General features: G+C 39.6%; 1 protein-coding gene across 9 annotated transcripts in view; it reads right to left on the bottom strand.

The window, feature by feature from the left end:
* Window positions 1–12,759, bottom strand: part of LOC140914094 (contactin-4) — a 664,334-nt gene that overhangs the window by 172,851 nt on the left and 478,724 nt on the right. For all 9 annotated transcript variants that reach the window (XM_073351153.2, XM_073351159.1, XM_073351157.2 and 6 more), the window contains one exon: window positions 7,379–7,474. In XM_073351153.2, coding sequence (XP_073207254.1) covers window positions 7,379–7,474 — 96 coding nt within the window. The remainder of the gene's footprint in view (window positions 1–7,378; window positions 7,475–12,759) is intronic.

The following is a 12,759-nucleotide window of genomic DNA, read 5'->3' as shown; positions in this document are numbered from 1 at the left end:
ACAGAATAAAGTACCAGTGTATTAGCACTGATTCGACATGAATTAGTGAAAAGATATTAAATATGGAGATTTGTACTGGAATTCATTTAAAGGGAAAGGATCTCTCAAATATTTCCAAGGGGGTCTCATCCCCTATGGAGTGTGCTCATCTTCAGAGGGTATTGATCTAGCAGTACTTTGAAAATGTAAAGCACTATAAGTACTATTTTTGCTACCTCCAAATTATAGGGCTGATCCCAAGAAATGCTGAATACCCACAACCTGTCTCATCAAAAAAGCCACCCAAACATTTCCTAAAATGGCCATTGGTTTTTAATGTACTTAGCAGGAGATACTAGGATTTATTATTATTGACTAGTTAATTTGATGGTAGCACACAGAAGCTGCAATCAGAACTCAATGTTGTTAGGTGCTGTGAAAACAGAGGTAGATGTAGTCTTTTGTCTGAAGTGTTTACCATGTAAAATGATTGAAGTAGTTACTACAATCCTGCTCTTTCCTAGAGTGTATTCAACACTGTGACTCCCCTCCGGCGAATGGAAGTTACTGGCGCCATTGCCATTGTTAATGTCCATCTTTAAAAAACACTTTGTCAGCAATACCAGTGGATCTAGGTGTGGTGGTATGAATGAAGGAATTATTAGAAATGGACTTCTTAATGATGAGAGAACTGAGAAGTATTGGGAAGAAATACATACATGTGATAGGATAAATGGCTAAGGAACAAAGATGACGACTTGGGTAGCTTTTTATTATTCTTAGTTTTACTACTTCCCTATTTTATACTTGCTTAATAGGTATGAGTGAATAAATGGGGAAAGGGAAAAAAAGGGAACTTCTAAAAGACAGGGTCCTATAAATAAGGCAAGCCAATCTTCTGTGCCCATCTATGTAATGTTTCAAGAGCTGAACATCTGACAGTGCCAAATGTTTGATTTACATCCATTCCTGCCCTTATTCCTCAGCTCCAAATAGGTGTCTATTTCCAAATTTCCAGCACTCAGCCAGCATTTTAGCATTTCAGCATGTCCCATCATTATGCTGCTTAACACAATATAACACTATGATACACTGACCTGACAAAATGCTGACTCCCTGCTGAAAATGTATCCTAAGAAATACACATTTCTTTTTCAGCTGGAGGGAAAAAAGGACTGGATTCATTCAGTGAATTTCCAGCTTGTATTAAAATAAGAATTGTTGCAATGCATCTTGCACTGGAAAGTCCAAATGACTATGTATGAACTGTATTTGGTCCCCTTTAAGAAGCTGAAAATACTTGTTAAGCATTTGCCTCACATTAAGATAAATTACTGCTAGCATTTTAATCAGAGACAGCTGACTTTTTTTTTTAGCATCTCTAAGGTAGAAAATGGCTCAAAGCTCAACTAGCACATGGAATCCAACATAATTTTGCTCTCAGCTACAATCCCTTTAAAAAACAGATATATCCCAAAGACCAAACTTCTGTTTACATACATGTAGCAAACTACAGCTGAAAGGAATGAGGGTAGGGGAGAAAGCAAAGAAGTAGAACCATTTGGGTTTTTTTTTTTAAAAGGATGAACCATTAATAGTTTTTCTTAACTATAAAACAAAGGGGAAAACATTGTCCTGGTGCCATACATCTACTGCTTTCACCCTGTCTGATCTCCCAAGTGAAGGAGGGCTGGGCTGGGCCACTACATGGCTGAGTTTTCTCCAAGGAATAGCTGAGGATGTGCTAGTGATAATGATTCACTAGATGGTGCTATTCCATCTAAGTCACAGTGCTAAGGGGCACTGTGGTCTTTTTTATGATATGTAAAACCATTGTCCTGAGTAGAGGTAGTTGGGATTTTTTGGACAAAATGTTTTTTTGTCATTAAATGCCAATCTGTCAAAACCAAAGCTTTTTGGAGAGAGACTCACCTCAAAATAGGCAATAGGGCAGTGATTAAGGCACTTACCTTAGGAAGTCCAGATGCGACTCCCTATTTTGAATGAGGCAGAACAAGCACTTGAACCTAGGTCTCCCACTTCCTAACTACCGCACCATTGGCTATTCTGGGGTGTTTCTCTCTTGTGGGTTTTTTTTTTTTTGAGAAAAAATACAAAATGTCTAGAGTTAGATGTGAAAGGAAAACAAATGTTGACATCTCAAGATTTTTCATGAAACAGATTTCTTGTTTTCTGGCCAGCCCTAGTCCTCAGCAGGTAAATCAAAGGTCCATGGCACTATTTTCCAGGCTATGGCATTAAGCACAGTGTCCTAATCAAATTCCAAATCAGATAATTGTATTTTCTCTCTCTAAATTGCTCTTGTATTTTCAATTACATATAGTATTCTTCACGTCTTGCCTAAAACTGCTGTGTATTGCTGTAGTAAAGCATTAAACAATTGCTGTGTTATATCCCAGAGATGGTAGAACTACAGTGTTGGATGAAGTGATCTCTATAGTTTTAGTTTGTAAAAACTACTTTGGGATCCCTTGGGATGGAAGCTGCTATAATTTTTCACTAATAAAACATCCCTAGAAAGAGTATCCACCAGGAACATCAGATATTCTCATACTCATTTCTATCTCCCCACAGTTGGAAAAGGAGATATCTGCAGTAACTGTGCTGTAATCATTAATAGGTTTCCAATGTATATTGTGAGCAAGCTAGTTGGCTAACTAAAGTGTAATTGGGAAACAATGTGCAATTGGCAGCCTAAAAATTCTACCATTCCTTCAGGTTATTTCCTGCTGATCAGGATGAATTATATTAAATACAAATTAGGTCCTGTTAAAAAAAAAAAAAGAAGATGACATTTTCTTCATGCAGGGCAAGTGAGATTACCAGGATCCAGATCAGAAGAGACTGGAATTACTTTGCCTTTCGTAACATTTCTTCTTATTGAAAGAGGTTTAGAACATCAGCTTCTGTACGCTGGCACAGGCCAATTGATGACAACGGAGCTGTGCCAATTTAAACTAACAGTGGATCTAGTAATAATACCTTCAGTCTTCTGCCTTGATGGGCACCAGAAGCGAGTGTCCTTATCTCACAGGCACCAAAACATGCCTTTCCTTACATGCTGTATATATTCAGACCCAAGTAATGGGAAATAACTTTATCAGCTCTTTAGAGTGTTACTGTCATCACTGAATACATTTACATTAGAAGGTCTTTGAGTCACTTACACACAACACATCCACCTGACAGTTCAATCTGGATCTCAGCCATTTTCTCTGCAAAATAGCAACAAAATTCCTCACTGCAAAAAAAAAATAAAAAACAAATAAAAAATAAAAAAACCCACCTCAGCACATAACCTGGAATTCCCCTCACCCTCCCATTGCTCACGCTAAATTAATTTACACATTTAATCTTCGTGGCAGAGGAGTTGGTATGGTATGCAATTCTCTGTAAGGGTGAGATGGGACTCATCGGGGTGGTATGGAAGGAGCATGGTTTGATTTTAAGGCAGCTGAATTAATTGATGGGTAGGAGAGAGTAATTGTGAATAGCATTATTTGTGTCTTATCTCTTGTTTATAAGTTTCCGCATTACCTGCCCCTAATGGGAAATGGCAGCCCCTTTACTTGGTGATGATATTGTCAGGGTAGGGGTGGGTGATAATTTGTGAGGGTTCATGATGTGAGGAGAGAGACTGGATGGTAGCGTTGGTTTTATGGGAGAGTGCGCATCGGGTATATGCAGGGAGAGTGGGCCAAATTCATCAATGTAGTTACACCATGGATGGATTTGGCACCAGTGCTTAACGTTATTTTATGTTACAAATAATAATAAAATTGTCAAGATTTTACATGCGCTCATGCATTACTTGAAACACAGGCCACAATTCTGACACTCAGTCCAGTAGCATTTTCAATCAAATTCCAGCCTATAGCAGTTTCCTAGGTAACCAATATACAGCCACAGAAACTAACTGCATAGAGCACACAGAAAGCACGGGGAGAGGAAGGAGGGAGGACAGAATGGGGTATAATCGGGGAAGATGGTGCCTTCAGACAGTAATATGCTGTTCTTATTTTTGGTATACAGTGCCTCGCTCTATGATGGTGAACTCATTATAAATAAATTGATAGAGGCATTTTCATACATACGTCTTGAAACTATCTGAAACTATTATATCTTTAAGAAGCCAATTTTAAGTATTAGAGTAATGTTTGTTCAGGATTTTTACAAAGCAATGGGTTCAAAGACTGACCAGTTACTGGTACGGTTATAATAGATGCGTAATTCTTATGAGTATCTCAGCAGATCTGTTTAAATCGCATTTCTCCAGACAAAAGCAGAGATTTGAATGCAGATCAAGTATCAGCCTCCTGCAAAGTTCAGCGCATCTTTGATTTCAGCATGGCAATCAACATGATCATAACACTAAAACAGTCCAGAAGAGAAAGAAACCCCATCAAAATAAACAAAACAAAAAACTCCTCCCAAGACTACAGCACCAAAATTGGGATGAAGGGGTTTCTGAGCACCTGGGAGGCTAGGGCTAAATAACAGTGACCAAAAGAGGAGCAAAACAATTTATGCCACATTGTCAAGAGCTAAATTCAAAGTAAACATAAGAACAGAAGAACGACCCTACTGGGTCAGACCAAAGGTCCATCTAGCCCAGTATCTTGTCTTTCGACAGTGGCCAATGCCTCAAGTGCCAAGTGCCTCATAGGGAATGAACAGAACAGGTAATCATCAAGTGATCTATCCCCTGTCATCCATTCCCTACTTCGGGGAGGGAGACAAGGTTTTTGTAGCTGGGGGGGAGAGAAAAGTTGAAGCAGTTGGTAGTGGGTGGCAGGTGATGGAGGCTTTGTGCATCTCGGAATATGAATTGGATAACAGGCTTGTGATATAGAAGTCAGCTCAGGGTACATTTTACTGAAAAGTTCCTACCGGACCCTTCAACCTCTTACACTTAGTTCTGACCTTTCAAATGCCAACCACTACAACCTCAGGGTCTTCTTCCTTGCAGAACCCTCCAGTAACAGCCCCTCTACCTTAAAATTGCAGGTTTCGTTGCATCTGTGTTGGGCCCCACATCTCTACTGAAAAGTTGGGTAAGCTGGTATGCATTGGGATCTGGGATCTCTATAAAACCTTAGGCACACTAGATTACATGAGCTGATAAGAGCCAATCCTTCCATTATATACTTGAGTACTTAGCAGTTAATAAATGCAGATACCCCAATGGGGCACAGTCCAGGTGCAGGTAGGTCCCAAATTTAACCTTTAAGGTAGGAACAAAGTGCCTTAGATTGCAGATGTAACAACCATGTCCCTGTAATGGGTACTTCCATGGAGATTCCAGAAGTTGTAATCTGATGATAATATTATACACTGAAGGAGAGGCATAATGCCTAAAAAAATGAAGGCGAAAGGTGTCCTAGTTACAGAAACTAGATAGATGGTTATCCTTGTCATGGCATTCCCCCTCTCCCATACAGTGACAGCATTGAATGTACCTTTGGTGAAGAAAATCTTCAGAGCGCCCAACAAGTTAAAATGCAGAACAATGTCATTGGTGCAAAAAATATTTACTCTTCTCAATAGAGGTCAGTGGGATTTCTGCCTGGGGTTTATCCTGATTCAAAAGGTTTGGTCAAGGCTTACAGATGATATTCAGAATTAAAATCTCTCTTGATTTGTGAGCAGTAGCAGATCACACAGGTCATTAAAGTATCAGACCCAGGGGCCTTCCAAACTATTTTTTTTTTAATTTTGTTTCTTTCAAGTGTCAGTCTAGGTGGGCACTGTGAAGCCCAGGGGCCAAAGGAGGCTGGCAGACTTGTCAAGCTTTCCTGACAGCTGGGCAAAAGCAAATGGGCTCAGTAAATACTTGCCTCATTGTGTCTGAGCAGTAAAAACACCACAGTGGCAAATGGTTTGCTAGGCAACTTTTAGCTGATGAGTGAGGACTCAAATGGCACATAGATTTAAAAACAAGATTACAATTTAAAAAAAAAAGAGAGAGAGAGAGAGAAATTACCTGAAAATTTATATGTGGATTACTGGAAATACCACTTGGGTGTATACCCAGCCAAAATAGCTAGTTGTTGATCATAGTGATTAGTGACAATACACTGAAGTTGTGTGACACACTTCATTGACTATTGGGCACACAATGCATTGCCTGCAATCAAGTCCAATACCAAATCAATTGATATAATAGACAACTAACTAATTATCTTTCCAATGCTTGATTTGTGAGAATTGCAACACAGAAACACACATGTATAAACACCCAGCCAACCAAGATAGTTTTGGCACCACTCGTTACATATCTACCTAGGATATAACCAGAGATCTTTATAAAAATTTAGTTGAAAATGATTGCTTTGAATTTTCTAAACTTTTTTTATCACCCCCTTTTAAAGCGACGTTGTAGTAAAGTAATTGCTATAGTCTTCATAGTTTATAAAATCCATTTAGAAACTTGATTTTTTTGGGACCATCTACCACTTTCTTGGCCACGGAGAAAACACTGAGTTTTTATTGAAATGTCCCTGTTAACTTGTCTGAACAGCAGCATCGATGATGCTGATTCCCATCATGGACGAGGATTTGATAGCTATCAAACACTGTCAGAAGAGAACAATCTCTTGGGCTACTGTAGTGTGTTCTTTTTCATTTCCCTGTTAAAGACTGTTGAATATTTCTTTATAAAAGGAATATATTTAGAATATAGGGGATGTTATGTACCATGTTTTAAGGTAATTCATATTTGGAAGTTACACTAACTTGATAACATCCTTTCATGTCTCCCCACATTATTTAAAGCCTCAGAACCACATAATGCAAGGTCAAATTTAGCTCTGGAATAGGTGGGTGCAAATCTCATTAACTTCAATGGGATTTGCACCTCAGGGCTAAACTTGGTGCACAGGATATAAATTCTCTTGCACTGAGGGTGAAATTCATTATTGTGAATGAAATAATAATGCAATGGAAAGAGGCTCAAATGTGATCCACCCTTTTTCTACCTGGTTACCCTCTCTGCCTACTGAAAACTTGCAGAAGACCAAACATACAGAGCATAAACAGATGGGCTTCTATGGGCTCCATGTAATCTAGGTTCATCTGCTCCACTTTGGCACACACTGGCATTTGCATTAGTTTCTTTCCCTCCATGCATGCATTTAGATGATAAAACTTTTTCCTTTCTCTGGGTTTATCACACCAAATTCTTAGCAGATTTACCCAGGTGTCTGTATGCCCAGCAAGAACCATTCAGGATGGATCATTCTCTCAGTCCAACACTATCACCTGCTTCTTCCCTGGATGGAAACTTTAAGAACTCTTGAAACCCTATTCTGGAGCAAGAGACAGAGAAACTTGCAAATTGCCATTGAATATTGAAAATAGTATTATTAATATGATTTACCTCCAGAATGCGGTGGTGGTCCACACAACAGTACCATTCCCTGACCCTGTCGGACTGACACTGTACTTCTTGTTCTTGTCTTGAAGTTTTCAAGGTCTGTTAGCAAGAAAGAGTGCATGAAATGGCATTAGTATTCTCTTCTGGAAGGACTGCATATGTTAGGGCTATTTATTTTATTTTCTGAGGGAGATACAAAATGAACATCAGTTTGGAAAAGATATTTGTAGAAGTCTGCTCCTAAGACACAGGCAGAACAGGCTGTTGCCTAGCGTAGCAAAACATTGGAGGAAGCAAAAGGTTCAATAAATATTTGGGTGATTGTGGACTGGTACTGGTGGACATTCACCTCGGGCAAAGTAAACTCTTTGAGATAACACTGACAATGTATTATGCTTTGCAGATAATGTTATAACACACAATGAAAGAAATTATTGCCATAAATTGCCATTTATCCTTATTTATTTTATAATCCATGTCTGTTTCCCCACAGATTATGATTCTTTCCCTTTTGGATGAGTCTTTGTTATCCATGTCCCATGCAAGCCACATGTGGATGCAAATCTGTAGTTCGGAACATGGAAAGATTCACCATGGTGAAGCTCCCTGCTAACACTGACATTCATTCACCAACGTATGTTAGCTGCACAGTGCTTTATTGCACTAAATTCCTCAGTTCATTTCTCTCCTGTCCTTTCCTGGAGGTATTAGACACTGTGAAAATGTGCCCCCCTCTCTCCCTGTCTTGCACAGTGAGCTTGAGAAAGTTACTATTAATCGTTGAGGTTACAATTTGTGACTGAACTAGCAGCACCAAGTATTGATCAGCAGCATCAGCTGCCATGGGAATTCTATGCAAGAGCTCTAGTATATTGAGTCACCCCAGTAGCCTTTTTATCTTATACAGTGGCTTGCTTTTAAATTTCCATTCTGTTTTTCCTTTCGGTGCAGCTGAGCCATTGTTTGCTGATCTCAAAATTGCTGTTTGGCGCAGCAGAAAAACACAGAAAATACACCTGAGATAAGTGAACAACAGGAATGTCATTATACTGTTAGAAAGTGAAAACAATTATACTTAATTTTTATCCCCTTTAGATCTTTTCGCTACGGAAGAGTTAACACAGGTCCATAGATAGTGCTCTTTGCTATTAAGACGACTCCATTTTTCATTTTAGCCACAGTGCTGTTCAGGTATTAATCTCACAGTAGTGTCGTAGATTCTGAACCCGCAAAACAGTTACGGATGCACATACCTTTACCCTCCAGTGTAAAGCTACACAATGTGGAAACTGTTTGCAGGGTTGGGGCCTCATTCTCTCTTATGCCTTGGGATGAGTGCTATGCCCGATCACAAAGAGACTTTTTGGGGACAAGGCAAGCGTTTATTATTCTTTGTATTGTGGTAGCACCTAGGAGGCCAGCCATGTTCCTAACTGTCAGGGTGGTTAAGCACTGGAATAAATTGCCTAGGGAGGTTGTGGAATCTCAATCATTGGAGGTTTTTAAGAGCAGGTTAGACAAACACCTGTCAGGAATGGTCTAGATAATACATAACCCTGCCATGAGTGCAGGGGACTGGACTAGATGACCTCTCGAGGTCCTTTCCAGTTCTATGATTCTATGGTCCAGGACGCCATTGTGCTAGGTACTGTACAAATTCAGAGCAAAAAGACAGCCCCGACACCAAAGAGTTTACAACCTAAGTAAAAACAGTAATCAGAAGGCAAATAATGGGCAACAATTAATTATAAGGTTTATACAGATTTTAGCACAGTTCTGCTGTGTCCTTATGCTATACATTTTACTACTTTTTAAATGACTGAATAACATTGCACAATATTCGGAAGGTATATGGCTTGTGAAGGGAGATAAAGTAAATTTGTGCACTGCTGTGGGTTAGTATATAAACCTGTTTGTTAGCCTGAGAGAGAATTTTGGGTTTGACTTTTAATACTCTTACATCCTTACTAATATGTGTGAAGAACAAAGGACAATGATGCTGTGTGTTGCATTTCCCACAACCAGATGGGGCTTTTAGTACAATGAGACAGATAAGGGATGGAGCTGAAAGTGTTACAGGATATGGTGGGAGTGGTACTATATGAGCACACACTTGACATCTGCCTCAACTCCTTATCTCAAAGCAAGGTCAGGCAACCAGTCGGGAGGGGCAAAGGGAGATTGGGGCAGAAGGTAAAACACTGAAAGACCAGAGGAATGCCTGCCCCTAAACGGAGCACAACCTCACTTCTTACCCCTTCCATGGGGTACAAAATGGATGGGATGAAGACCCCGACTCATGACCCTCCAGAACAGAAAATGACCATAAGTTATAAGGGGTGTGACTAGGGTCGTGTGTTGCAGGTATATTTGGGCCTGCTAAGAAGAAGGAGTGGGAATGGGGAGTGGGAAGGGGAATGAGAATGGTAATGGCAGAATGGAGGACTGGGAATAGGGCAATGAGGAACAGAGACACAGGTAAGGCTCTGCAGCACCAGAGCTGGGAAAGGGACATGGGGTAAATGCTCTGTGGCATCAGAGCTGGAAACAGAACACTGGGACGAGGGAGCTCCATCGGTGTGCGTAGCTAGGGGTTAGAAGAAGGGTCGTATAGAACTGTAGTTGTGGGAGGGAAGGGAAAACTCTATCGGCATATAGCGATAAGCCTGACTGGTGTGAAGGGCTTCAAAATATGTTTGCTTGGAACTAAACCCCAATAAACATCACATTGCCTGCACTTTGGACTTCTGGTCTTCTGCTTTCCGTCTGCATAACAAGAACCAGGGAAGGGGGTTAAGGGAAAGCCCTCTAACACTGTGAATGAGTTGTGAAAATTATAACAGTCCAAAATATCAACATGGCTCAGTTCCTTTTGGAGTCAGTAGACTGAGGCAATGATAAGTAAATTGAGGCCAGTCAGCAATTGGCTAAGCCCTTTACATGATCAGACCCTTAGGGAAGATCAAAGTAACACATAAGTCTCAAAGCTATGATCCAAATTAAATAATGTGTCATCATAATTTGGGCCCCAATTCTGCATTGGATCAACTGCTGTGGGCCATTGCGGTAGGACTCCACAGGGAGAAAGAGGTTCATACTGGCAACCCTGATTAAAGATTGGGAACATACGTAGCAAAAACAATGCAGAATACAAAACCATGCATAAATAAGGAAGAAAAAACAGAGTCATATTCCTTAACTGGGAAGTTACTGAATGCTGAGAATCAAGCAACAGACAGTTGTGGGTGAAGAGAATGCCTTCACACTCCATTACTTTGGTTGTAGCCTAGAGAAAAAACAATGGTGATGTCTTTTCAAGCAGGCAAAAATATACCTTTAAAATTAATAATACACAAATGGGAAAGTGGTGCTTTTAAAGGTCAAGTCCTGCATTCCTCATCCTCCCCAAAACTCCCACTGACTAGTTATGACTGTGCAAAGAATGTATGATTGAACTTCATCCTTGCTGAGGATGGTAACATAAGAACTAATGGCCTGAAACCAAGTCGGGAGAAAATAAATTAAATATTAGGATTTTTTTAACCGTAGAACCAGTCTGACAATGGAATAATCTGCCAAGGGAGGTTTGCATACATAATAACAAAAGCACTAGTGATTTTCAAAACAGAGTCAAGAGATTGTTGCAAGGCAATTCTGCCCCAGGGGCTTGAACTGCAGGTTTAAACATGTGAGGTAGTCCACTAGGGCTCCTCATGCGGGTATGGGTTGCAGGATCAGTTCCCCAGAGCAGGGGGACTAACTAGATCAGTGGCTCTCAATCAGTGGTATGCATACCCCTTGGGGGTACTCAAAGGTCTTCTGAGGATACATCAACTCATCTATCTATTTGCCTAGTTTTATAACAGGCTACATGGAAAGCACTAGCGAAGTCAGTACAAGCTAAAAGTTCATACAGACAATGACTTATTTATACTGCTCTGTATACTGAAATGCAAGTACAATATTTATATTCCAATTGATTTATTTTATATTATATGGTACAAATGAGAAAGGAAGCAATTTTTCAGTAATAGTGTGCTGTGACCCTTTTGTATTTTTATGTCTGATTTTGTAAGCAAATAGTTTTTAAGTGAGGTGAAACTTGGGGGTTACACAAGACAAATCAGACTCCTGAAAGGGATACAGTAGTCTGGAAAGGTTGAGAGTCATTGGACTAGATGACTCAGGAGATCTTTTTCAGTCAGTTCAGCTGTGATTTCATTCACGCACACAGACATCTTTGCTCAGGTGTAAGACTTCACCAACGTCACTTCTCTTCAAGTCAACAAGTAAAGCTTTAACATTATCTCATTTTTATTTTATTTTATTTATTTTAAAGTAAGTTTCTAGCCTTTGTGGTTGTGGAGAAAAGTTTGAAAACATGAAGCAAGGACACACCAGAGGCTCAGAAACCAGAAGGCAAATAAAAAGAACCCCTTTGGAAAAAAATCTAATGATTTTTAAGCCAATATCAGGGTTGGGTTTTTTTTGCCAGGCTTCAACGTTTGCGGTTACTAATACTGTACAGCCGGGGCTAGCTCTTCAACCCTTACTCATATCGATGAGAACTTAATCATTGAAATAGTCCTATTGGCCTCAGTGGGACTATTTGCATGAGTAATGGCCACCAACAAGTGTAAGGGTTGTACAATGGGGCATTCAATAAGCAAAGCCTGTGTGCGTGCATAGGTAAACATACACATTTAACAAATTTAACATTTAACAAATAATTATGACACTACCACAACCACTATTACTACCAATTAATAGAATCATCTGGGAAATACAAAGTTAAACCTGCACAAATGAAACCATTTGGAGAAAAATGTAATGAGTAGTATTGATGATAAAAAAATCCAAGGAAAAGGCATCATGGTTCCGCGCATCAAGGGAGATGTATGTATTTAAAATGTGTCCATCTATTTTGGAAAGAAAATTTTAAAAGCATGATAATGTCAAAGTCCTGCAGACATGTAGTAATAGACTTTTTAAGCTGTGACTCAGCTATTCAATTATTCCTCCACCATAGATTGAAGTATTTAATTTTGCATTATATAAAAAGGCATGGTACAGACTGTACATAATACAGTTTTCAGGCCCTGATCCTGCAAACACTTCTGTGGGTGTTTAATTTTAAAACTGGCTGCAAAGGGAGAATTTTTTTTAATATTCTGATTTACTGCTCTTGGGGATTTTGCTGGTAAGGATGGTTTAGAAAAAAGTTCTTAGGTCATTTGTCATGACACCAGTAACTCTAGTTCTTTCAGCATGGGAAAAAAGTACACAACATAATGGTAAGTTTAAACCCAGAGCTGGTCTTCTAGCTTCTTTGTGGGTGTGAGAAAATCACTCAGAGGACACCAGTTTGATGGCAAAACAGCCAG

This window comes from Lepidochelys kempii, chromosome 7 (genome assembly GCF_965140285.1).
Source record: "Lepidochelys kempii isolate rLepKem1 chromosome 7, rLepKem1.hap1, whole genome shotgun sequence".
Taxonomy (NCBI): domain Eukaryota; kingdom Metazoa; phylum Chordata; order Testudines; family Cheloniidae; genus Lepidochelys; species Lepidochelys kempii.
This window is presented reverse-complemented; position numbering and strand designations above follow the sequence as displayed.